Source organism: Oryzias melastigma, linkage group LG17, assembly GCF_002922805.2.
Source record: "Oryzias melastigma strain HK-1 linkage group LG17, ASM292280v2, whole genome shotgun sequence".
Lineage (NCBI taxonomy): Eukaryota > Metazoa > Chordata > Actinopteri > Beloniformes > Adrianichthyidae > Oryzias > Oryzias melastigma.
In genome coordinates this window covers 24,395,835-24,423,171 of record NC_050528.1, presented here as the reverse complement: position 1 = coordinate 24,423,171, position 27,337 = coordinate 24,395,835, and the positions used below count along the sequence as shown (strand labels likewise).

The window sequence follows — 27,337 nt, the reverse complement described above, 5'->3', positions numbered from 1 at the left end:
TTTTCTTTTTTCAGCAGATTCTGGAAATCAAACTTTACACTAAAAAATGTAGATTTTTGATGTCATTTGTTGTTCTGAGAAATAAAACTGGATTCAGAAAAAATGTTATCAACTGATGAATATATTTGGAAAATTTGTGAAAAGAACCAATATATATATATATATATATATATATATATATTTTTTTTTTTAAAGAAAAACATGTTTTCTTAAATATTGATGCTGCATCAGTCAATTGTTTTACAGTTACAAAAATAAGACATGAATGCATGTGAGTTTACCACATCAGTAATCTATAACCGTAACCTTTTTTAAATGAATCATTTTTTGTACTGTAGGCAATTATAAAGGAGATTTAGCAGTTCTGACTTGAATCCTGATTTAAAAAAATCCATTCTTTCAAAAATAAAAGTTACTATTTAAAATAAAGTTTTATTTAAGTGAATTGTTCTTCTCTCATAGTCTGAAATTTCATAAAACCTGGCAACTAAAAGCTGTAATAGAGATTAAACTGTAAATCAAATATGATCCGAAACCCATACCCTGCGGAGCTGCACCAACACCTCTCCTTGTTGTGGGCAGCAGATAAAGGCATGGTGTCCTAAACCGACAGTTCAGTGTGAAATAATGTCAGTCAGAGAGGGACAGCACACATTTGGAATTGGAGCTCCCTCCCTCCCGTCTGTCCGTTTCCACGGTGATGCCTCTCTGCAGCTCTGCTGTTGTTCAGATCATTTTCTTCATAAAAACTGAAGCTGTCAAAACGGACTTTCTTTCCACAAAGGAAAAAATGACTGTAAGTGCTTTAGCCTCAAGCAGGGATGAACAGAGCGGGACAGACTGTCACAGATGTCTACACGATGAGGAACAAAGTCAACAAAGATTTTAGTATTTAAGGAGATTTTTTTATTAACACCAGAATTTTGAAGTCACAAAGAATATCTGTTAATTCTCTGTACGTTTTTGTTTTGTTTGCTTCATTTTTACTAGTACTACTCATTAGGAACCACACTGTAATCGGGATGTGGGAAAAACTTATTCGGTGATATATCACAATATTTCATTTGGCGATACTTGTATGCATTTTAAATGCTGACAAGAAGATATTTAGTTAATTACAGTGTAATTTCAGTGTTTTACCTTTGTTTTCCACCAAAACCCCCAACCACTAGTTGGCAGCAGAGAACACTGAGCCTCTTTGAGAAGCTGTACACTGCAACTAGAATGACACCAGCTCATGTTTAATGTTCAGTCCACCTCTCAGTTCTTGTTGTTATGAGACATGCATTATTTATTTTTCACTTGGAATGGGTACCAGACTGAAACTTTGTGATACATTTCTGCCGGTATCACATAAAACATGGGTTGCTGTGCTTCGTAGAGTCATACTCTTTTAAAAAAAATAAAAAGAGAAACATTTTTCTGGTATCGCAATACGTATCATATCGTGTATCGGGATATGTATCGCATCGCTCAACTCTTGCTGTTACACACCCCTACACTGTAACGCTACACTGTGTGACTGTCGCACATCCCTGTGTGAGGAATTTTAAGGTCAAAATAAGGAAAATAACCAGTAAAATGGCAGAATGAAAACTATAGTCACAAAGGCACAAACCACTTTGGGATTTTTTTGTTTCACAAAGCTGCAGTCTGTAACTGGGGATGGACTTCCTTTACAGTCAGTAGTTATCCCAGGTTTTCCGCTTGATTTTACTTTGAAAGTCCAAAAGTTGAATTACAATTAAACAGTTTTAGTGTTATTTAACCGATTTTGGACCAGCTTAGAGTGTCCGCCTTGGGACTGGAAGGTCATAAGTTCAAATTCTACCAAAGACTCTAAAAATGGGGCTCCATGTCTCTCTGATTGACACTCAGCATTAAGGGGTTGGATTGGGGGGTTGAACTACTAAATGTTGCCCAAGTACACCTGTGACTGCAGCTCACCGCTCCCCCAGGTGATGGGTCTAATGGGGAGACAACATTTTACACACATAGGCGTTTGACAGCTAATGGCACCTTAACTTTAACTAACTTTACCAGGGAATTACCCATAAAAAACCATCATAAGTTAAAAGAAAATAACAGGGCTTTTAAAAAATAGTGTGTTTATAGTTTCTTTTTCAGCTGCGCCCCATAAAGCTACCTTCACACTGTGCCCAGAAAACATGCGTTCAGGCAACCACTTTCAATGAAAAGTCTATGTAAACATGAGGATATGTGCATTTCGTGTTTTTGCATTTGCTATGTAAGTTTTTAAGTCAGTTTTTAGGATCTACGTATGAAACATGTTGTAATTTAACATGCATTGAAAGTTAATCCAGCTGAACTTTTGACCAATCAGGGTCTAGGATTTGGTAGTAATGTATGGGTAGTGCCCCTTTTCATTTACAGAAGGGCCAACTGTTTGACAATTGATTGTGGGGGAGAGATGAATAATTATGGTTTGTCCTTGGATGGAATTATATGACACCAAGTTTTTCATATAGAGCTGTGAAAGAAATAAAGTCTGAAGCAAGATTCACAAGATTCACACTGCTTGGCACCAAACTTCTTCTAACTAGGAAGGTGTGCTAGTATTGGGTAGTGACAGTCCAATGTGAACACCAGAGTGCTTTCAAGAACTTCAGAACGATCAGCAGATTCTTGAAAGTGTTACATACGTGTACGTAGCAGCATTATGAAGAATGTCTGAACAAAATAATTGCCAATGAGATACCTTTTCTGAAGTAAACACATCACAACCAAACCTGGTCAAACGTATAAAGAATTGACTGGTTTGTCAGATCTAGGTGTTCCAAAATAAAAACTGAACTTGGCATACTGTACTCAACATGTTAACAATAAAAGACTGCAGAGACAGAGGTGGAAAATGTTGCATGTGCAGGCATGGTGAAGCACTCATTGCTCAGAGGACTTGGAAAATTGCTTGTGAACTGTAAACAAGCCAGCAGAAGGAAGTACGTTTGTGTTCATCAATCTGACCTCTTTCCTACAAACACTTTTTCCCTCAAAAAGTGGTTAAAAAATTGTTAAAATAATATAAAAAAACAGAAACAAAATGTGCAAATAATAAAAAACAATTAAGAGTGCAAAAAAAACCCCCTAAAATGTAGTACCTTACTCTAAACACACTGTTAAACAAACAGCAAAAGTGGAGCTACTAAAGCAGACAGAATACTAAATCCTCAGTATAAATAAAGCATAATTTAAGAAACGCTTGTTCTGTTTAAATAGTCTGAGGATACATGTAAAATAGATTACTGAGTGTAGTGCCAACGTAAAAGTTTAACTAGATATTGGCAGCATTTGTATGAAGAAACATCAGGGGAGCTGAAAAGAAAAAAAAAAAATAGAGCCGCCCTAGTTCAAGAGCACCTCGACTGATGATAGGAGATACAGTGACACATATAGGAGAAAGATCAAATATCAGAGCATTAAACTTGATTTCCAACGCTTTTAAAAGTGTGGCTGGTATCATAAATATTATGCATTTCTATGTATGAAAAATCCAGCTTTATTTATTTAATAGAGAATATTGTCATCTAATAAATAAATCATCTTGCCACACAAATGGATGAGCTTTACAAACTCTTTGACCAAAAATAAGTTAGAGTTATGTCTCAAAAAGCAGTTTTTAAACTGGTTTTATTCCCATTCATGCCAAACATTTGGGTTTTAATATCATTTAATGTACTGCTTTATCCATTTCTCCAAAATGTAAACATTAAACAGAAGCTAAAAAAAGCCACAATGATTCAAAATACTATTCAATTATTGCTTTAGACATTACTATTTTTTTCATTTGCTTATTTAAAAAGCTAAAGTTAGAATGATTTTATGGTTTATTGTAGTTTATGTATGTAACTACTTGAGTATGATCTCTACCATGACTGAATTGCTAAACTGGGCTGGTTGGGTAACCTAACAGCTATTTTCAGCTATAAACTAAATAATAAACCCATACAACATGGCCGCCCTTCCTTTATCCTAATATTAAACTGTGCAATTCAAAAGGAGCTAATCAAAAGGTAGAAACACTGATTTCAAGGCTGCTGCTCGGGTCTTTATAAAGTAATTACTGGTGTTTTTCTTCAAACAGCAGCTTCTTGGGTGACTCTTAGAAGCTTCAGTTTGCTTTCAAACGGTAGTTGAAGAAAATATGCCAAGTATTCTAAAGGAAAAAAACTAATGGATTTGCATATTTTCAACAATTTCAAGGGACTTGTGATTTGTAAGAAAACAAAGACTCATTAAAAAATGCATATTTCCTTATTTAAAAAATATCAATGAAACCTCCACTTTAAGGAGTTTCTATGAGAACCTTTGTAAAAACAAGGCCATGTGTAAGGGTTGTCATGTTGTGTTGGTGTATGACAGCTTCTGACGAAGGTCAGTTCTGCCTCTCTGACGGCAGCGTTTAGCACAGAAGTACAGCGGGATGTACGGCAGCATATGCTGCCTTCAGGATAACTGGTTCTCCGGAGACATGCACGATAAGAAGTGACCAAACAACAGTTGGCACATTTTGCAAAGACATCAGTTCTAGTGGGTACACTACTGACCCACACCCACACAGGAGAACTGAATCTTAAGAAAGAAACAAGACCTTCGTTCAAAGAAAAAGGTTGTTTTTTTTTTGTCTTGCAATATTCAAAATCTTTTAAAGAAAGTGTTTAAATAACAAAATAATTTTAGTTTAGGAAAACATGCCTTAGTGACTAGATTTTTTTTCTTAAAGGCACACAGCCACTATGCACGATTTCCACATACTGCACTGATGAAAACTGGTCATACGTGAAAATATTTGGAAAAAGTCAGAAAATGTGTGGTCTTTACGCAAAATTTCTCATGGATGTCTCATGAATGACCCACATTTAAACCCCGGAAGTAGTACGAATAAACGTTGCAGAGAACACGTTCATTGAATATCTTCATTTTGACGTTCAGAGCACTGTGCATAAATCACACTGTGTCAGCATCATGGTCAGCACCTCACGATGTTTTGTTTTAATTAAACTCTCGGATTCCCCAGATCTGCACCAGTTCTTAGTCAGCTGTCAGTCAACCCTCTTGGCGGACTCCCCGTCTAGTGGGAGCCGCAGCCGGGGACATCCGTCACTCCCCTCTCTTTTGCTTCCCCTGTCTGGCTCATCTGGACGGCGGAGCGAAAGACCGCCACTCACTATAGACTGCTGGAGGGGTGAAAGATCTGCCAATTTTTATACCCATGCAAGTCATCAATTACGTAATTCTAATGTAATATGTGTGCCGTATACAAGATATAAAAGTTATACATTGATAGTTCATGCGTGAATAGAATGTTAGACATGGGTGGACAGCCCCTAATTTGTGTATGCATCTGGAAAAAATTACAAACAATTGTGCAAGGTTTACATTATTGTTGCGTGTAAACTAAAATATGCATGAACTGCGTAATTTTCAACCAACCAAAAATTCTGAACAGCTCAAAACCAACTTCACTTAAAACCTCACCGGATGAAAACCTCGACAGACATCTTCACACATCAACGAATGACAAACGCAAGAAGGTAAGGGATAATGCCCAATGAAGAGTGCATTATCAGAAATTAACATGTGTTAATTTCAGATAACGCTCACTTCAAAGGGCATTATCCAACCTATGTCATGGTCATTTACGAAATAAATAAATATTCAATCGATTTTTCAGCATGTTGTCACCGTAACATAACAACGCGCGCTGAGCCAGCACCGACCAGGACTGCAGCAGCAAAGGACAGTGATATATATGCTGATTGTCACGATAGGTTAAATGAAGCATCAGTTCAGAGAGAAAGTTCACCTCTTACCGCTTGTTTTTGTCCAGATGATAAAGCAAAAGTTTGTTCTGAAGAAGTCTGCGCAGTGATATTGAACATTTGGGCTATGTGATTATGTGTATGCATTATCACTGTTTAATAAACACCCAGCAGCCAATCAGAATTGAGTATTCATCCGGACCATGGTATAAGAATTACATTTAGAAATGTACGTAGCAGCGGTGCGACACGGCCTTTAAATAAGAATTCTTGGTAAGAGCATTTTTCTTACCCAGTTGGCAGATTTTTTTTGCTTATTTAAAGATGATCTGCCAATGTGGTAAAACTTATTTCTAAGGGCCTTGTTTTTGTGGTGCAATAAGAAAAAGGAGTAAACTAAAAAAAGGTAAGCTTATGGAACTTTTCAAGACTTGAATAAACAAGTGGGTTGAGCTATATATATTTTTTTAACTGTCCAACAATCACCGGCTGACTTTGTAAAAACTCACCAGCAGCACAGTCCTCCTCATCCGCCCCGTTCTCGCAATCTTTCTCCCCGTCACATCTCCATGACAACGAGACACACTTGTTAGCAGATCCCCCGCAGTCAAATTTCTCTGGAGGGCACGTCTGTTTGCCTGTGGACAGAGATGAATGAGACGGTCGGGTTACTGCAGAGGTTTATGGGGACATAAATGCAGGAGGAAAACAACAACAACAAAAGACATTGATGACCAGATTCCCATCACCCCATGGTGCAGTTAAAACCGATCCCAAATTGCACCTCTCTTGCCAATTGATTTTACTGTCTGGGCTGTTTCTACAGAGAAAAATCCCAGAAGGACCTTAAAACACAGCTAAAGCTTATCGGGCTGAAATAGAAAAAAAAGAACAAACCCGACCCCCTCCTTCGTTTCTTGCCAATCTGTTGTAGTTGGCATGGAATTACTTTTTTCAATCCCATATCCTAAGCATTTAATACCATGCATGTTGTTAATTATAAATGGTTGCTGATAGTGTAGCCTTAAGCCTTCCACCAAACAAAAACACAAATAAATAAATCACAATCTTGACCTAAAACAAAATTGGTCTTTCTAGTTTCCTATTTTCATTCCCTTTTTGCCGAGCAGTGTTCTAAGATGAACATAGAAACCCCAGTTTTCCGATTTGAAGACATTTTTATCCAAAATGTAGGCAATTTGAGACAGTCAAAATCAAATTAAAAATAATTATAATCCTACAGTTTAAACCACAGACTGCAATTTCTGTCATTTAGAAATCAGTTACGCTATACTCTCTGAAGAAACCTGCTGTTTTGGGGGTTCTTTTCAGGCTCTATGAGCTGCAGCTCACAAACAGTGAGGTAAAAGGATTATTTGTTGTGTGAAGAGTGAGAACTTACTCCATAATGAGCACCATTTTTGAGGATAATAGAATTTCTGATGCTGCCATGGGCGATATTAGGTGGAATTGGGTTGCAGGTAATTGGACTAGAAAGAAAATCCCAGAGGCCATGCTTCCACACGTGTTCATACGCTAAGAACATTGCAATGATGCTGCAAATGAACTTCTGTTGATCTGTTAAAAACCTAACAAGGGCTGTTTTTTTTTTTTTTTTTTTTTTTTAATTATTCAACGAGTCACATCGTTTGTGGCATTTGCAGAAATGAATCACGAAGTGCACATTTGCATGAGCAGGATAAATCAATGTTAGGTTGAATATCAATTATGCAAAGAGCTTATGGTGCAGTGGAGTTTATGGACTATTAGTTAGGCACTATCCCCTCAGAACATGTTCGTTTTTACTCAAATGAAGACTGAATTACTGAAAGGTGTCTGATTTTTATTCTTGTTTTAAACTTTTTGCCAAAGTCAGAGACAAAGACATAAGTCAGAGAAGAAAACTTTAGAGTGTGTCCTTCATGTTGATTTAAATTACATATAATTTAGTAATAGTCTGCCTTGTTTGTGTCTTTATTCCAGCAACAAAATCTGAGAACTCCACAGCCCAGAAATAATGAAGACAGTTCACTGATTAGGCACAATCATTTCCTTTGTTATACTACTTTCAGACTGTTCAATGCGCTTTAAGTATACAGTGTTCACACTGGACTGTTCCAACTGATGGAAGAGGTTTGATGCAAAAAGTCAAAGTGCTGCAAATATTATAAATCTGGTTCTAGACTTTTTATTTCACCAATTGATAAAAAAAAAAATTGGTGTCATATAATTCTAGTCGGGCACAAACTGCAATTATTAATCCCCATGATCTGTTTTCAAATGCTTGGCACTTCCATGAATTCAAAATGGATGCTATCCATATATCACTACCAAATCAGAGTTCCTGATTGATAGAGCCCAGAAACAGGCTTAAAAACCTGCGTAGCAATGCATGAACACCAGAGTTTGAATGCGGAAGCTCAAACGCCTGTATACATGCATTTACATGGACTTTCATTGGAAGTGGTTCCTTTAACGTACATTGTCAAGGCCAGTGTGAATGCAGCTTTAGTGTCATCAAACAATAATTTCTTGGTAACTATTGAAGATTTATCTTTTCTTGATACATTAATAATTTTATTGGTAAATGTATTGATAAATCAATAAGATTCCAATACAATTATTACATTAAAAAAATCAGGGTGGAAAAAAATAGTAAAACTAATAGTTGAGTATGGGGTATATTACTAATAGATGTTTTTTTTTTTAGGTATTTTTTTGTTGTTGTTTTTTTGTCAGCTTTTGCCATCCCTTTAATGTATTTATTTTGTATAAAAATATATATTTTTGGTTAAAAATAGTTGATTTTTTTTAGTTAAATCAGGCAGAGATAATACGTTTTCTTCTTTCTGTCCACTTTCATTTTCACGAAAGACAAGAATATAGAGTAATTTATTGTTATGTGCTGTGAAAATGAAATAAATAAATGAAATGAAATGAATGAGAGATGTGTACCATACGGTCAAACTTTGAGCTTCTCTGTTGGATAGGTACATTTGTTTACACTTGTTTCATTTTTTTCTGATTATTCTTAGTTTACCACTTTTATGTTATCATTTCTTATTCACATGTCCCTTACTGCTATTATCAAAATAGTATAGCTATTGTTTTGTTTTAGATGCATGTTTGATACATGTTTTGTAAATGTGTTTATATTCAATAACATTATAAAAATATAACATTATATTTCTTGTCATTTCAATGGAAATATAACACTATGAACTGGTGGAATGAAAAACAGAATGCAGCTTTATTCAAAATGATAAAGAACACAGGCCAAAGAAGAGGCTGGTATTCAAAGTCTGAACAGAATCAAGCAGCTATGGAGAACATCAATGTCGCTCTGGTATGGGATTGGCTGGTAGATGAGACAGCAGGAAGAAAAACTTAGTAGAAAGAAAAACCATAGAACAACAAGAGAAAACCAACAAAAAATGTGATTAAAGAAATAGAAGTAAATTTAAAGACTCCTCCCTTAATTTTGCCAAAAAAGACACTGTTGTAAGCGAGGAGGAGGAGATAGGCTTTTCTAGTTATCCATTAGAAGAAACGTTCCAGTTTAAAACACTCTGTAAGCCTGATGGCATCAACCTCTCTTGATCAAAATGAATTGTGGAGAAAGCATTTTCAAAGTCGATCTATTTCTTGGACTGTGGTGCAGTGGATACGTCAGTATCAGCAATTGGCAGATGAAGGTATGAGTCCAAGAACAGCCCCAGTCTGGTGGAGTCAGAAAAAGAGTTCAGATTTAAAGTAACTTGATTGAATGATGCTGCATGTCAAAAAATTATCAAGCATACTACGTCTTTATTGAAGCATTAAGGTAACAGATACGACACCAGCTTGTTCAGATTTGATCAGATTATTAAAAAAACAAACCCTATTTTGAAGGGGTTTTGCTATAAAAGAAAAGATCATCTGGGAGATTAATAAAGCATCAAAAACTAATATCCTTGCAGCACAAAGGGCAGAGCATTCCCTGGTTTACCCCAAATAAACAAATCAATTTGTCCATTTTGAGAGTAATTCATTGTAAGCGCAAGTGGTTAGGGAGTAATCTGGGCCCATCATTCTTCCCTGCATGGGTGTGTAACGGTCCCTGCAGCACGCAGGTGGTAACAAAGAGGCTCAGAGAGGTAGTTTTGGATCTAGTTGGTGCCTGGGGAGAACTGGCAGCGATAGCAGATGCGGTGGGGCCGTGACCCATTAGAGAGTTAAAAAAAAAAAAAGAAAGAAAAGACAGCAGTAGCCACTGCAGTGTCCACATTCTGCTTCCATGTCAGCAAACCCGTCCAACTCAGAATAGCTTGAGTTACATTTCTCTGCCGGCTAATCTTGACATTTTGCAAGTTAGGTGAACAACTGGAGTTTGTGGGTCTCTAATGCTCCACTGCTCCAACATTCAGGGAGACAGGTTATTTTGTAGTGAAGTTAAATAGATGTGACATGCTTATGATAACATGATATCCCTCTACTTTACAACTAAACAAAGTAGATTCTGTTGAATTTCTACAAATAACCCCAAATAAAACAAAGGAAATTTTGACTTTTTTCGATCATCTTTTGATTTATTGTAAAAGTGTTCCCAGTAGGGGTGTGTATTGGCAAGAATCTGGCGATCTCACGATACGAAACATATCCCAATATATCCCAAGACTGTACCAGAACAATTTATCATTTTTTTTAAAGAGTATGACTTTGAATATGACTAAGTCATATTAAGTAGTGCATATCTTATAACAACAATAGCCACAACACTGACTGAACCAATGAGACTGAACATTTAACCCAAGCTGGATCTCTTGCTGTTCTAAGACGCTCACAAATAATCAAATTTGGATATAAAAATATAAAATTGATTCAAGTATCGCCAAATGAAATGTTGCGATATATCACTAAATGGATTTTTCCTTTCACCCCTAGTTCCCAATGGCCTCTTTTATTTAGGATTTTGCCGTTTTAGCCAAAATCTAAAAACGTGTCATTTTTTTAGTTTCTGCAGAGCTGCAGTAGTTTATTAAAAATTCGCCTCTGAGTTGTGGACTGTTAGACTATTAGGTGTCTTTGAGGTCCCAAGCGCCTCGCCTGCATCGTCAGCGAGACCAAGTTGCTGCAGGAGGGGGCGGGGAAAGGCGCCTGAGATGAAGGTGAACGACGAGACTGTACGAGAACAAGGAGTTGGGGGTTGTCCTTAACATTCGGTTGACTTTTAATATGCCACTCCCCCTTAGTATGATCTGTGCTGTTGTGTCTTTTATATTATTTTCAACATCTGTCAGAGTGAAACAGATAAAAAAATAGCCGCTGGATGAATTTCATGTGCACAGTCCCAAATAAATAAACAAAATAGAAATTAATGTTAATTTTAAAGACTACACACATAACTACAGATTATTTGAAATCTTGTTTATTTTGTATTCAGTTATTCAATACCTTCCAGAAGAAGTTACAAAATACACAGATTTCCTTCATTTAGCGACGGTTATTCCTGATCAGCGTCACGTCGAACTACAAGAACTTCCAGGGCATTGTTTCCCACAATGCATTGTTTTGTAGTCATCAAGGCGGCTTGCAGCCAGCGCAGTACCTATTTTATGGCTGCGCTGGCTTAGGATGGCGCCTTGAACCCGCCCTTTTCCCGCGATACTTCGAGACGGCGCACATTTGACGTCGATCTGCGGAGCGCCGGGTCCACCATGGTCATCTCAAACATGCTTGATATGGAGTAAGCCTACCTCCTTCTTGTCATCCATCACATGCTCTCTATGCCAGCTTAAAGTACACCCCAACCAACCAGTGCAGCAAAAATGGCGAGCAATATTGAAGCTATCCAGCTGGACAGTTTGGAGACAGACGCCAGCTCAGAAGAGGAAAACAAAGATGTATATGATTAGTAGTCGACAAGTGGAAGCTATTTTCAACTTAATTTTTGCGTTTTCTCCTGATTCACAATGTTGTGAGGAAAATAATATTCAAAATGCATTTTGAGCTTAATTTTCTTTATATATGTCATCCGTATAAGAAAAATGTAACAAGAACATGTTAAAAACACACAAAAAAAACACAATTTTCATCAGACTGGGTCTTTAAAGGGTGAAGGGATCCAGAGACAAATGCTGAAAACCCTTTTAGATTTGTTTCCCCCCCCGGAGCCAAACAGAAGTCATCCATACCAAGTGGAAGGAGATGAAGAAAGGAAGAAAGGCTGAGCTCCGACTTGAGCAGAATCTGAATCTGCGATGGGGCATCCATGAAGGGCGAGCTGTCCTGTCCGTTTAACTGACATCTCCTCAATGAAGCAACAGCTCTGTTCCTCCACAGCTTCTGCTACTGACTTCTTATCAAGACCCCAACAGATCAATAAAACCCAACAGGTATTCTCTTATCTGATCATGCAATAACTGTCTGGCTGATAGTCAACTTTCCAATAAAAATAGGATTTCAGCTGCACAATGGCTGGGACTTGAAGTGAAAACAGTCCAGAAAACCTTCACCCTGAAGAGACTGACTGAGGAACAGGATGATAGAGTCATTAGAAGACATGAGGAGCAAAATGGAACTTTAAAATGTATTTTGTATAGAACTATAGCTGAATTTAGCTATATGCAGGCATTTAACCTGTTAGATCAAAATAGAATGTGACTCATGCATATTATTTTTTGGTGAGCCGATACCTGTTGGTAAAAAACATATTTGCTAAGGTATCGAGTAACAAGCTAGAAACTACCAGACACTAAATAATAACTTACTTCAACATAAATTCAACTAGATTTTGTCTTTTGTTCTTGGACAATGGCTAATGTTGTTTAGCTAGAGTGGATCTAATTAACCTAAAACATACAATCCAACTCAAAACACTGGATTCTCTTCTCAGTGATATCCAGAACATTGATTATGCAGGAATTTTTACATCTAAACATGGTTTTTCACCCCTAGGTCTCCCCATGAACCCCAAACCAACTTATTGAAACTCATCCCAAAGAAACTACAAAAATACAACTTTAACCTAGACAAAAGAAAAAAAAAGATTTTTTGGCAGATTTGTTCAGAAATGTCACTTTTTTCCCCTAATACTCCAGATCAACTGATATATGGTTTTCTTCTTATTGGTCTGATATTTGGAACCAAACTTGTTCATGAGGTAACCAAGAGGAAAATATTTCAAACCACATATTGTAGTTCTTAATTTGTTTCACTGTAATTACATAACTCATTTTTTTCCCTTTTTAACTTACATATCTATTTGTCCTTACTAAAAAGTAAAGAGTAACCACCAGATAGTCTTTCACTTGTTCCTCACTTCCCAAGCAACAAACTTCAGTGTTAACAATATGAAATTAAAATACAGCTTATTCAAAGTTGAACAGCAGTGTTGAAAACTTCTGGAAAGACCAGGAAGAAAACTTAAGTAAACAAAGGAAGTATATCAAGCCCTCTGCCAAAACACACTGTGGAAATGAGCCAGTAACCCCTCATTACTCTTAATATTTATGTACCCTTTCATAATTGAAAAACAGTCCACAAATGATGTGCTGCAGTTAAAAAAAAGAACTAAAACAACACAGGTTGCATATTTCTTTTCCTGTGAACTATAAATCTGCATTTGAAACCAAGACAGGGAGAGCAAAAAGCTTTGGCAAATACTTCATCCAACCGTGAACTTCTGCTAAGTGATCTATATACCGGTATATATAGTGTTTTTTGCTTGGTTTGACAGCATTTTGTTCATACCAACAGTCTGAGTGGTTTTACCATTTCAAAGTTCAAATGAAAGCAAAAACATTTAAACAAAAAGGAAAGTAAATGTGTTGGATGAGTTCAAGTATCCCAAATATTCAGGATTATGTCTGTGAATAATGAAAGTCTCCTGGGGAAAGAGGAAACGTTCAGAAGTTCCCTCACGCCTGTCAACTCTTCAAAGTGAATCTAAAAGTAGAAAAAAAAGCTTGCTGAAAGGCATTCCAGAGATGAGCTAAGTAACTTTGCCAGAAAATGTCAGGCAGCCAGCGTCCTCTCTCCGACAGACTCCTGAGACAAAGCAAAGGTGAGGAGGAAGAAAAAGTGCCGCACAGTAGCTGCAGTGTCCTTGGCCCTCCTTCATTAGTACATCCTAAAACCCTAAGCTTACGCATCTTCGTTTTTTTTTCTCCAGAGTTTATGGGTAACTTGCTCCACGTTGCCCTTATTTGAATTCTTAATTTAGCCGTGTGATGCTACTCCAGTGTGTAATTGGGAATTCACCCAGTGAAGCAGAATGATTGCGGCACAGATGTCATCCAGCAGCAGCAGATCCTCAGCATCTCAGCAGAGGCTGCACAGCTGCTCGCGTGCGTCCTGTGTGTTTTAACACATCCAAAACGGATGGCGACGTTGTCAAGGAGAGCTGGGGTGTACCGCGCCTTCGCCAAACAGTGGCCGGGACAGGCTCCCGTGACCCCGAAAGGGGTATAGCAGGTAAAGAAAATGGATGAATGGTACTTCTGTATACTCAATACACAGAAAAGTTAGCACTAGTATTATAGTATTTAACACTGGCACATATTGAACATTTTTAGACATTCAAGATATTTTTTTCCAGGTATTAAGTTGTTTTAACTTATAACTTTTGACAACTTTTTCAAACTTTTCTCAAACTCAGCACCAGTATGTTTGTCTCAGTAAGAGCTTGAATCAAGAGATGAGATTGATATGATTTATTAAAACGGGTCAAAATAATTTTGCTCCATACTTTTGACAATAGAAAAACTTGATTTAAGACAAGAAAATTCAAACTTATGAGGACTTATTTAATATTTTTTTTCACATTTCGTTCTAAAATTAGTCATTTCTACTCAATCCACTACTTTTTTGTCACTGTAATGAAAATAAATTACAGTTAGGTCCATATAAACTCAAAAAATACAAACTACTTGAGAAGAAATAGCAATAAAATCATATTATTGGGTTGTAAAGCATTACATTTGAAGTAAATCTAACAGTTAGTTTCTGTAGCTTATTTTTCCTTTATGAATGTTTGTGTGAATCACCCTGTTTCTAGATTTTGATATAAGATTTCTTGAGTAAAAATGACTTGCTGTATGAACAGATCATTCCCCTCCTTTAGTGCTCTTTTCCTATTTTTAGGCTTCATCTCTTTCCAGCGTGGAACAAAATGCACGCAGTCAATCTCCATGCAGATGGATACAGTGATGACATTTTGCAATCAGTAGCAATCCCATATCTCCACGGTCGAACAGGTTTTATTGAGGAGTAACTCTGGTTTTCTGGAGTAAAGAGGATGAAATAGACTTCCTGAAGTTCTCGCCTTAAACTCATTGAATATTTTTGATAAGCTTGAGCCTGTTTTAGTGCCAAAATGACAAACACAATTGAGCACCTTTGGAAGTATAAAGTGAATTATGTCTATTATGTGGATTTGGACATCATTTAAATTATGAAAAAAATGTCTCAGCTTGGTTAAACTCTCTACATTTTTATTTTAAAAATATAAAGTTTTCATTAAAATGTTGTAATCCCAACTTTTGGGACAATTTTTCATAAAAAACATAACTTTGGAAATGGACAAACACAAGGATTTAATTTTTATTTAGTCTGCCAGACTGGATTCAAATGGGCAGGAAATGCACAAAAACTGCAATTAGTGTAGATTTTTTTATTTTTCATTGAATGCATTCCTGGAACAAGCTGCCAGGAAAACCTCATGAAATACAACAGCTGCCCGCTGATCCCAATCCAATATTGCAGTTTGGTAGATATTTTTAAAATCCTTTTTTGGGGGGCATTTCAACCTCTTTTTAGGTCTTAGTTTGATATTTTTAGGTATTACCTTGCACACCTATAATCTACCCATAAGGTCCCAGCTGCCATCAAGAGGCATTCACTGACTATCTGTAAAAAGAGTACTGCAGAAAGTACATTTACTAATGACGGCACAAATAAATAAGAAAAATTAACCCCACAAAAACAACATACAGAAGAGCATTTTTTTTTTTTGCAACAAAAGGCCAGAACACCTTAAAAAAATACAAAATTTCTGTTCAATTTTCTGGAAAATTAAACTGATAGCCTCACTCTATAATAGAAAAAAAATGTAAAAATGTGTTCATGTTTTTCAGAAACTGTTAAAATTGCTAAAATGTATATTAAGAGAAAAGAAAAGATTGATTTCAAATGCTTCTCTTCAGTTTTTTTATTACACAGTTTGGCTGATTCAAACAGAAAGGCAGCAGTTGATTAAGGAGCTCTCATTAGCGATCTCTGTTCTCGCCTGAGCACATAATCAGAACAGCCACAGGAATACTTGAACTGCTGTTGTTTCCAACTGTAAGTAACTTTAGCTTGATGTATAGCAACATAAAATACTCTACATTTTAACATAAAGCAGATAAAGAAGACACTTTTTCTCAAACTATGTCAAAATAACTTTTTTTGAAAGGTCCTAAAACACATTTTTTATTCATTACATGTCCAGTTTATAGACTTCTTCTTTGAGGGGTTGCCATAAAAATGCATTTCTCCTCAAAACAGATCTTTCTTCTCCAGCCAGTAAAGGGAGAACCGTCTTTTTCTTTGTTGTTTCATCCCGCCAAAGCCTCTTTATGTCTCCCCCCGCACACGCATTCGGTGAGTGACTCCAGGATCTTTGAACGGCTGCTTCATTATTCATTGAACTGGCCCACACAGCAAATACCAAAACTCGAATGCAAATCTTTTGAAGGATTTGTCTCACTTTCCATCACTTTGAATGCCCTTCCACAGAAATGTGGAGTGATGGCGGCAGGCGGGTCAAAGTTACACACCTGAAGCTAACATCATCAACTGATCATTGGGATGAAGAATCTGTTTCTGATTGATTAAGATCCATTTCATTTCCTTCTTTTGCGTCAGTCCAGTAAAGAAAGCACACACTGGAAAGTACGTGATTTATATTGAGTGTTAATGTTTGCGTAGTGGAGTTGTGGCCTTCAAACACAATGTCATTTATCAAGAGCTCCATGTGACGTCTGCAGCCCCTGCAGAGACCAGAGCAGCCGGGGCAGGAAATGAAAATTAACATTAAAGGAAGAAAGTAACTGATTAACAGCCTCCTGTGCTGCCCAGCTCAGGGTTTGTGTGTGGGAGCGAGTTAAAAAGGATGCCGGTCAGCAATCATCCGCTCTTGGCAGATAATCGTAGCCTTTCATGCTCTCGCCATCACACAGTGTTGAAGTGTGTGGGCGAGAAGACACAGGTGAGGTGGCTGGGCAAACCTCAACAGCATGGAAGAGAGCTAAATGGAACCTTGTCAAGGAAGACAGAGGAAACAAATAGAAACTTACAGCTCTTTTGTTTTCAATTGAACAAACCTAGTTAAATCAAACATAGTCTTAAAAAAGAGAATTAATTTTAATCAAAAAGCTAATTGATAACCAAAAGTACTGTCAATACCCTTTTTCTACAAGTACATCTCAGACTTTTCTTTGGAGAAAATAAAATCATAACAATAGAAATAATAACATGATAATTAAAAACAAATAAAAATAAAGAAACAGTCCATGTTAATTTCAATTGGATCGTATAAATGCTTAAATTCACCAGTATTTATAGTAGAATTAAACTTTAAAGGCTGAGATTTAAGGACATTTGGCCGGTGTCAAAAACCTAAAGAGATCCTTGATTAGTAAAGGAGCTGCTTCCCTGAGCAACTCAAAAACTTCTTCTGATCTATTAAGAGCAACTATTAATTGGATCTATACAACGGGTGGCAAAGTGGAACTAATCTGGAGAAGTGTGAACATGACTGGAGGAAATGGAAACACACCTCACTGCTGTTCTGTTTATAGTTCCTGTTTGATACGCATATTTAGAGACTCGAGTCCCAACATTTATGATCATCAAAAAACTACATTTTATTTATTTCATTATTATTACTTAATCTTTATTTAAGCAGGAAGGCCCCATTGAGATTAAAAACCTCTTTTTCAAGAGGCAGTAATTTTAAAACAACAGTACAAAAACAGATAATCTTTCAATTACATGATATTAAAATTTCTAGGGTTATAAATGACACTTGCACATTAATGAAGCAGCCTCTATCTCCTTCAGTCCTATTTTAAAAGCATTTAATGGGAGCTGATCTGTGAGCTTCAATCCTCCTGCAAGGTGTTTCAGGTAGCTGGGGAAGAGTGAAGTATCACAATACTTCATTTGGCATTATATCATGTTTATATTGATTTATAGTGCTGCAGAGGCAATATTTTATTAATTATTTATAAGCAAACATGTAATTTGAATGTGCTTGGCTAAAATAACGTATATATGAGATACAGCTGCAGTGCTTAATGTTCTGATTTTAATAACATTTATTTTACAATTAAATATATATAAAAGGTATATTTATATTCAGATAAAGTTTTTCTAGTTCACAATAAAAAAAAAGTAAAATATCGTCTCAGGTAATGTCTTGGGATATATTGCCTTAAGTATCATATCGTGACATGTGTATCGCAATACGTATTGTACGTAATTAATAGTATCAGATCATTCGATATCACTGAGTGAGAATAAACATTTCTCCACTTATTATGGAACATATGTATGGGGTACCAATCAGAGCGTGGCCTTATAAATAAAAGCGTACCAATGAGACTGCTTCCTAATAGCCACAGAAGACTATTGTGCACAAGTCACAGTGGAGTGTCAAAGGTTTACAGTTAGTTATGAACCTCAAAGCAGAATGAAACATTGTGTCCAACATTTGACAAAGGTGCATAAACAGAATGTCACCAGAATCTATCACAGGCCAAATAGTAGCAGTGTCAAGACCCTTTTTTAATTCAAGAGAAAAGCAGAGCTTATTACAAAAAAAGAAAAACTTTCAAATGTAATTTCTTTACAAGTTTTTCTATGTGTAGTTTCAAAGTGAGGGAGTCATCAACCCAGACAACCAGGTAATTCTATTCATGGACTACCTTTATGATGTTTCCTTCAACAGTGGGCACTACAGGAAGAAACTTTTTCAGAGTTGGAGAACAACATTAGTCTTGTCAGCTTTAAGGACTCATTTGAAGCGATTAAGTAAATGCTGGACAACAACAAAGGCTTTCTGTAGGGTTTCAAGAGCCTGAACTAGAGTTGGACCATAGCAATGAATAACTGTCATCAGCATAGAAATGCAAGTTAGTATCTGTGATCTTTTGAACTAGATTATTATTGTACAAAATGAAAAGGAGGGGCCCCAAAACAGAACCCTGTGGTACCTCTTTGTGAACTGTAACGAAATTAGAATCGAGATTTTCGTATTTAAGATCTGCATCCTCAGACAATCCAAAGATGATCAGGCTGTTTCTCAGTACAACACCGTCAACAATGTCAAAAACTTTAAAAACGTCTATAAAGAGTGACACACAATACAGTTTCTTATCTAATGCCTCAAAAATAACACCTTCACGGAAACTGTACTAGTACTATGTTTTTTCCTGAAGCCTGATTGATATTTGGAAAAAAAAAATCATTTGAGTTCAGGAACTCTTACAGCTGATTGCAAACAAGTGATTCTAAAACTTTTTTGTAATATTGAATGAGAATGATCACTTTTTTAGTACCAATGATGGCCAACTTTTCTCATGACTTTGTTGTTGTTCAGATGTCGACAGTTCCTGTCAGAGGTCGCTACAGCACGTTTTTACCCCGAATGCCCTTCCTGTAGTCTCAGCTGGGGTGAACATGACTGCACTGACAATGACATATGAGTTATTTAATGGAAGCCATGGTTCTTGGGCAACCATAATTGAGTTTACCTAATCAATTGCCCAAAGTAAGATGGGATGATTTGAACCAAACACAGCAGGAGTTCATTGTAATTTCATAATCAGATAATCAAACCATCCTGAGTTTATACAACTTGAATGAAATTTTCCTTTTTTTTTTATTCACCTCATCTCACTTTCTTTGAACGTCATGAAGGGGGGATCAATTCTGTCAAAACAAAGGTCCAATATGTTATCTCCTGGGACACTTCACCTGTCATGTTGCTTCTTTTGGTTAGGCAGAGGACTTGTGTTCAACGTATGCATTCAACTTGGTTTTAAATGGGTATAATAGTGTAAAATGTTCATTGTCTTGTCTTTGTACACATTTCATAATTCCATCCTCATCAAAACTTTTGAGACTGGTGGTTAGTCCATTGGTTGGAAGTTTTATCTCTAAAACTGTAGAACAAATGGCTGCAAAAATACAACAAATAGTCTGGACTCACATAGCAAATATATTGGTTTAGCTGTGAGATCATTGTTGATTGAAACCAGCGTTTACATTTTCTACATAGTCATTTTAGTCAAGCCTGAGAGTGTGATGTTCACAGACCAAGACAATCCTACTTTAGCTGGATCCAATTTAATTTAAATTAAAATGTATGTGTTGCAAAATCTCAAATTAAGTTTAAATATTGTGTCTATTACAAATATAAAAAGGAGAATACATTCATGTAATTAATAAATTAAATCAGGAAGCGACGTAAAGGAGCAAACTTAATCTAGTTGCTAGGCAACAGCTGCTGAATGGAAATGCAAAACAATGGGAGCAGTATGTGGGGATTTCTTAAACATTTGATTCTTGACAGCACAATAAATAGAAGAGATGATTTCAATCAAAGAAGCATCAACAAACCAAAACAGATCTGGGGAAGCCTCTGCAAAAGGATGTTATCATCCAGAGTGAAGGAGAAAACTAGAACTCAGCTGCTATTTCTTCTGTCTTTCATCTAAAGTTAAAGCTTTCTAATGGTGATTTGAGGGCGCTACTTACTGCAGGTCTCCTCGGCTTCATCAGAACCATCCGGACATTCGGGTTCCCCATCGCATCGCCATCGCCCCGGGACACACTGTCCATTGAAGCAGGCGAACTCTGCTGGGGCACACGTTTTCCTGGCTGTTCAAAGACACAGAGAAATTGATGTTTTAATATTAATATCAGTAATAAAACAGTTTGAAATGTGTTTTTTTGTATCTTTTCAATTGTAATGGCCTACCACTCTGCTGTTTCCCAATTACCACCTTTCCAAAGTCTTTTGCCCCCCAGTTATTGTCTTGCACATTTTTCCATTTAGGAAACTGTACACTTGTAATGCACAAAGAAAGATTCCTGAAAATGTTGCATCTGCAACAGGTCTCAATGTACTTGGTATGGGCAGTAAGTGTGTTGGAAAGCAAAAAATTCTATTAAAAAAAAAAAGAAAACAAGAATTAAAATATCAGCTGTGATAAAATTAATTTATCTAAGGCAGAATTTTTTACAGACAGAACTCTAAGAACACATTAAAAACAATGTTCTTTAGATAAATCACAAAAGTGCCGTCTTTTATAGATCATCAGAAAATTCAGTGAAACTGGAGAAATGTCAGGAACAAGACTTCTCTGCACATATGTGTCTCAAAGTCATCAGATGACACTGCATCACTCACCAGTGTGAATGAGTCAAAGACATCATTGTAAACAGGCCCCCAAAATCAGTAGATGCCAACTAAAGGTCTATCATGCAAAAAAAGAAAAGAAAAGTTATAGACTCATTTAGAATTGATTTTTTAAAGAGGTTCTGCGGTCAGACATCCAAATAGGTCATTTTTATTGGTAACCGCTGAGAAAAGAGGGGCCGTCTAGTGTATCCAGCCCCTCTGATGGTGTGGGGAGTGCTTACAAAAAAAGGCAGCTTGCATGTTTAAATTATAAAAAGTTAAGGGTTATATAGAAGGTTTTAGATGAACATTTGATCCTTTTCGGTGATTTCTGCTTTAAAAAAAACAATGTTATTTTGTAGGAGAACAATTCAAAACCACAAATGACACTATCCTAAAAGAGCCTGGTCCTGAATTGACCTGGATGGAGTCCAGAATGTTCATTTAAAAAGCATTTGGTGCATTACTAAATGAAAATACATCCAAGAAAAAAAAATCAACATTAAAGTGTTTAAAAGATGAGGAGGAACTGCAATAGGACTGCTGCTTGATACAGATATCAAACAAGAAATGAGTGAATAATCACTCCTGTACTTTTGTAAATAAAGATTGATTATGCTTTAATATTAATTATATGGTTTGGCTAGATGTATAGTGGTTAAAAATCATAATTTGACATTGCTTGTCTACGGTAATACAGTCTTTGTTGACTGGAGTGTGTTCTGACTAGTATGGTGAACTTTGCCGCAAGGAAGCTAGGTTTTTCTTTCTTTTCTTAAAAAAAGAGGTATTTTTTAGCGTTTTATTAATTTATGTAAGAATATATTATATGTATGCACATTTTGTGTGCTGCATCGCTTATAGTTTTTCACAGAATAATGGATTGAAAGCATGCAGAAGTGTGCAGAAACCAGCTTACAGAGTCTTCTAATTTTCCTTTTATTCAAATTTCTTAATTTTTTGAGAATTTAGGTTTAAAAAAATGTTTTAATCTGTCAGGAGCTGGCCACTTAATCTAAATCCCAGAAATTACCATCCCTCCCTGAGAGGAGATCAGTTTCCTCCTTTGCCTCATTATTCTTCTACAGTCTATTCACCTTCTTTTTCTTAACTGCTTTCACTAATTACCTTTCCTGACTCCTCATTCCTCATTTTCTTCATGTCATAAATAAATCTCCTTATTCAGGTTTCCTCCACCGAGCAGCAAAATGCTCGCTAATCGCTTCGTTTGCAAACAAAGGTTGGGGGTTAAACCTTTTACCTGAGAGCTGTTAAACGGAAAGGCCACAGGCTGATTACCTCGACGAGGAGTTGAATTCAAACCATGTTAGCTAAAGGCCCTCCGAAAGGCAACGAGAAGAAGAGGGCTTTCTTGGTTTCAAGCTCCCTACAACCCTATCTGCTCATGGCATCTTGAAACACATAAGCCGCAGATATAAACACTCTCCATCTGCACCTCTATGAGGTCCAGCTCTGCCAGACTGAGACACCGCCAGAGGTCAGAGCCAATCAATTTCCTGAGCCTTCTTACTTCAGCAGGACCTGCAGTAATAAATCACTGGCTTACAAGCCCTCAGCAGAGTTGTCTGGTGTTATTGCCAAGCCACACGTGTTGCTAAGCCGACCCCAATCTTGACTCTGATGCGTCAAATTAGATATAGCGTTTAGAGACATGGGGGGGTTTAAGTAAACCTGACAGGCAGCCAGAAAAGAGGAATTCTCAAGACTCTCTGCTGCCCTCACCGAAAAACACAAGTTTAACGACCTTAAAACAATCGGATTACTTATTTAGTTTTGATGGTAAATCTTCAAAAAAAAGACAAAAAGATTGTCAGAAACTATGTTACATAAAGTGCAATTTAAAGCTACGGTATCAACCAATATTTTTCAGAAAATATCCGACCGCACGAATTCTCAATCCTCCAATTTGAAACATAATAGTTTTATTTACCCTTAACTTTCCTTGAACTGAACCTTCAGTTAGTGGAATCCCTCTTAAAATTCTCTCAGAGCAAAAAAAAAACCATTCCAAAAACATGTTGCTCATAGGAAATCGTAGCAGTGGTTTGCATTAGAGTATCAGAAAAAAAACACAAATAAATCAGCTGTAATCTTTAGTTATCTCCATGGTAACCAAGAATGAGAACCAAAATTTCCTTCATTTGTTTGTCAATTGCTCTGACAATTTCCTACATTAATATATCTGGTCTTTAATTAAGTTATTGTGTAAAATCTGTTTGGAGTTTTACTATACATAATGTGCATCACTTTTGCTTTTCAAACCTGTCTCGTTTAAGTACGTACTATGCATCTCCTTCTTTTGTTTTAAGACATTGAGAGCTACACTCTTAAAAGATTTCCTTAAATTGAATGTTGTTAGAGAAAGTCACTGAAATAGTTTTTTGATGCTAAGAATATCTGCATTATTCTGGGGTATGCAAGTTATGTCAGGTGGTTGTCGACAGCGAAAACATTTGCATAAGAAATTACTACGATGTTTTGTTTAAAAACAGATTTATTAAAACAAGAAAAACTAAAAGGTTACAAAGCCACTACTGAACATGTACTTTTTATGTTACTTTTTCTAGCTTTTTTGCCTCTATAAAAAACCAAAAACTCACTGATGATTTAACAAGACAACAGAAATCTATCAAGAAACATATTAAAGAACTTATAGACCCATTCTGATCATCTTTTGGTTTATTGTAAAAGTGTTCTCAGGGAAATTTAACTATAATTATGCTGCTTTTAGCCAAATAAAAATAAAAAAACCTGTCGTTTTTAAGGAGATAGCTTCTGCAGAGCAGCAGGAGTTCATTAGAAATTTGTCTCAGAGTTGTGGGCGACCCCGCCCCCCTTCCTCTCCCTGTATGGGACCTTGTGGCTTGCATCATATTTTCTGTTACAAACAAACATGTCAAATTACATTTTTTCCGTCTACTCCTGATCCACAACAGTTTTAATCAAGAAATGCAATTTTGAGCTTCATTCTCCATAATTTCACCAGTAAAAAATGCTACGAGAACATGTTAAAAGCACAAAATACACAGTTTTTACCAGAGTGAGTCTTTAAGTAATTCTGAATTATCCAGAAACATTTTTAAACTTATTTCTCCAAAATAAAAACAAAAGTTGTCAATACCAGACTGTATTTTTTCCCCAAAGTTTTCCAAACTGAAGTTTTTCAGCAAATTCGGCAGGTGGCCACACAGTGACATTAGTAATAGGGAGGTGGTGACATGCCGTGCGATGGCCGTGGAGGTTTTCATAAAAAGCAAAAAAAAAAGAAAAATGTACACAATCAGAGCTGCTGCCTGCTGGTGATCTGGCTGCAATACCACCCTGTGGCCGCCCAGTTTGGTAATAGCGTCATTCCTGATGCCTAATTACAACCGTCTACATTCATTACCAAGCAGAGGATTTTTTTTTTAATCGGGCGAGGCGTAAAATCTTGAAGATTCTACCAATGCCTCTCCAATGCAGTTGTATACTGTATGTATTCAGTTTTATAAAATCACATTTTGTTTTAAAAGCATTTTAATTGCACATGATAATTAATACTGAAGACCTTCTGGAACATCTTAGCCCCTCAGACTAACCCTTTCTCTCTCAAACATTGAATCCATGCATGCCTACTGATATGGTGCTAATTAACGTGACTCCCAGGACAGACCAGAGCGAGGTCTGAGGGCTGCCGACAGTTAATACAGAGCAGCACTCTGGTTCAAGCTGTGCTGAAGACTATTCGATTGCATGACAAAGTCTCTAAAAATCTCCCCCTGATCCATTCCGTGACCCTGCATGGCGTGCTGCTCCTCTGACAGTGAGCGCTCCTTCTCCAGTCCAGCTGAGCTCTCAACTCATTTCTGCCAAGGTCTGCAGGGGCCGTGGTTCAGAATCTACCCAGGCCGGCTCATGCCATCTGCTTGAAATGACTTTCCGCTTTAATTAGAGGAAGTTTTAAATGTGCGGTCCATGGGGGGTGGGTGGGGGGTGAGCTTGATGGTGGGATGAGGAGAACAAAGACATGACAGAAGTGAACAGCAGCTATGGTAAAGAGTTAGCGCGGTTTTAATGTGATCTGTGGGAAAACAAAAACTTGTCTCCATCTTCGCAGGTAAATCAAACCATGCCCTCCTGATCAACTGTGGATGGCGGGTTTTGGCACGCAGGCGACGCTTCAGTACATCACAGGAAAATCAACAACAGCCGCAGCTTGGCGTTGTGTGAATCGCCGAACATGAACATTACAAATGAGATGTGACTCAAGACAGAATGAAGGCTGTGTTCAGGGGGAGCTCAGCCACCCATGCTGTGTCTCCTGAAGGAGGTGCAATGAAAAGGAGCTTCACGCTCCAGCGACCCCACCTGCAGCCTTCTCCTCGGGGGCTGACGCAGACATCATTCCTTTGCTTCGGCTCTTTTTCATCTTCCTTGAACAACACGCGCGCGGATGAGCTGGTCGAAGCTGTGGTGCAGCTTTGCTGCTTCACCACATCGATCCCGAGCTCTGTATGTATATCAGGTATTGGGATGTCAGTTTTGCTCTCCACCGAAGTAGCAGATGTTCCAGAGTGGAAGATCTGTCAATATAAAAACTGCCAGCGTGAAATCTGCCTACATCGTGGCCCTGAGCTGCATCTAATGGGCTATTATTAAGTTAAACCAAGACAGCTGCCTACTTCAAGAGGCTCTAATAACACGGTGTGAGTCAGATGTGCCACCACTTTGGTCTGAAGCTGTTCTTTCACATTTTCCTTTCTAATGCACTCTTGAACTTCTTCGAACAGCTCCAATATGTGCAAAACCAGAAATGACTTTCCTTTTATTCAACAGCGCTCCAGTCAGCATCAGGGAGATGAAATACTTGTGAAGGCACTGAAATGGATGTTAGTTTGTTTTTCGCGCAACCACTTTGTACGTCCTGCATCAGCTGTACCTAAATACTTTAAGAGCAAGGTGAAAGCTTAGAAGACAATATGTTTCAAATCTAAAAAATGCAAAAACTAATAGATTTGTCTCCAACAAGGTGCATCAAGACATCAAGACATAGAGGTTATACATTTGGAGTAACACTGCAAGTCTTGGAAACTTTCTTATTTCATCCCAATCATTGTTTTTTTCTTTGTAAAAACACAAAAGGCTAAAAAAATAAAAAGTTAGCAGAGTTGTTTAAAAACAAGCAGGACCACTACGGTTAAAGCAAACCCAAGGACAGACGTTTGCCAAGGATTTCTTCATTATAAAATGCTTTGTTTTCAATTGATACATAACCACAATGTATTAGCACTAGTCTAGTCTATGTGTTTTATGTGAGCAGCCATGTCCTGTCCAAGGCGGAGGACACAGGCAGGAGACGCAGGTGGAGAAGAGACTCTCAAAGGATCGTCTGTTAACTCCATCTGACAATTAAAACAGCTTCAAGAGACGCTTTAAATGCAAGAGCAAAGTCAAGGTGGTTATGCAATCTTTATTTAAGGTTTTTTAGGTAACTTTGAAGGCGTGGGAATTTTCTATGAGTCTAGTAAAAGAATGACTGGATTTTATTGAGTATTTTATTGAGGAATTTTCTTTTTTTTTTTTCTACTTTGCAGTTCTTTGGGAATATGCTAGGGTGCGCGGTGGTGTAGCACCCTCAGCTTTCTGTTTGGTTTGCATGTTTTTTCTGTGAACACATGTCAACACATTCTCACTCCCAAATCTTCATATATGGACGCCCCTCCTGCTTTTTGAAGTTTTGGGTGTCCCTAGCTCGCCATTTTTTGACGCGCTGGCTGCTCTTGTGAAATCAGGGGTCTCCAACCTCTGGGTCGTGAACCAGTACCAGTCAGAGGGCCACAGACTGGTACCGGGGCCCGAACTGTAGGTCCATATATGACGAATTGGGAGTGAGAATGTGTAGGTATTGTAGCTTCCTCCTACAGTCCAGAAATATGCATTTTAACTCAGTTGGTTCTAAAATGTTCCATAGTGTAAATGTATACCCCACCCTACCATTCAGTAGCTGGGAGGGGCTGCAGCATCCCGTGACCCCCTTAAAAAAATGTAACTACATTTAGAAAATGTATGGATGGATTCATGCTATTGAGTGGGGTTTTTAGTCCTTTAAAAATGGGCGTTGCTTCCA

The 27,337-nt window shown here is 37.3% G+C and overlaps 1 protein-coding gene across 2 annotated transcripts in view; it reads right to left on the bottom strand.

Moving 5' to 3' along the window:
- The window catches only part of LOC112147571 (low-density lipoprotein receptor-related protein 8), a 109,137-nt gene that overhangs the window by 51,797 nt on the left and 30,003 nt on the right, over nucleotides 1-27,337 (bottom strand). For both annotated transcript variants that reach the window (XM_024274079.2, XM_024274080.2), the window contains exons 3-4: nucleotides 20,565-20,687; nucleotides 6,290-6,418 (exon numbers count right to left, since the gene is read on the bottom strand). In XM_024274079.2, the coding sequence (XP_024129847.1) occupies nucleotides 6,290-6,418; nucleotides 20,565-20,687 (252 nt within the window). The remainder of the gene's footprint in view (nucleotides 1-6,289; nucleotides 6,419-20,564; nucleotides 20,688-27,337) is intronic.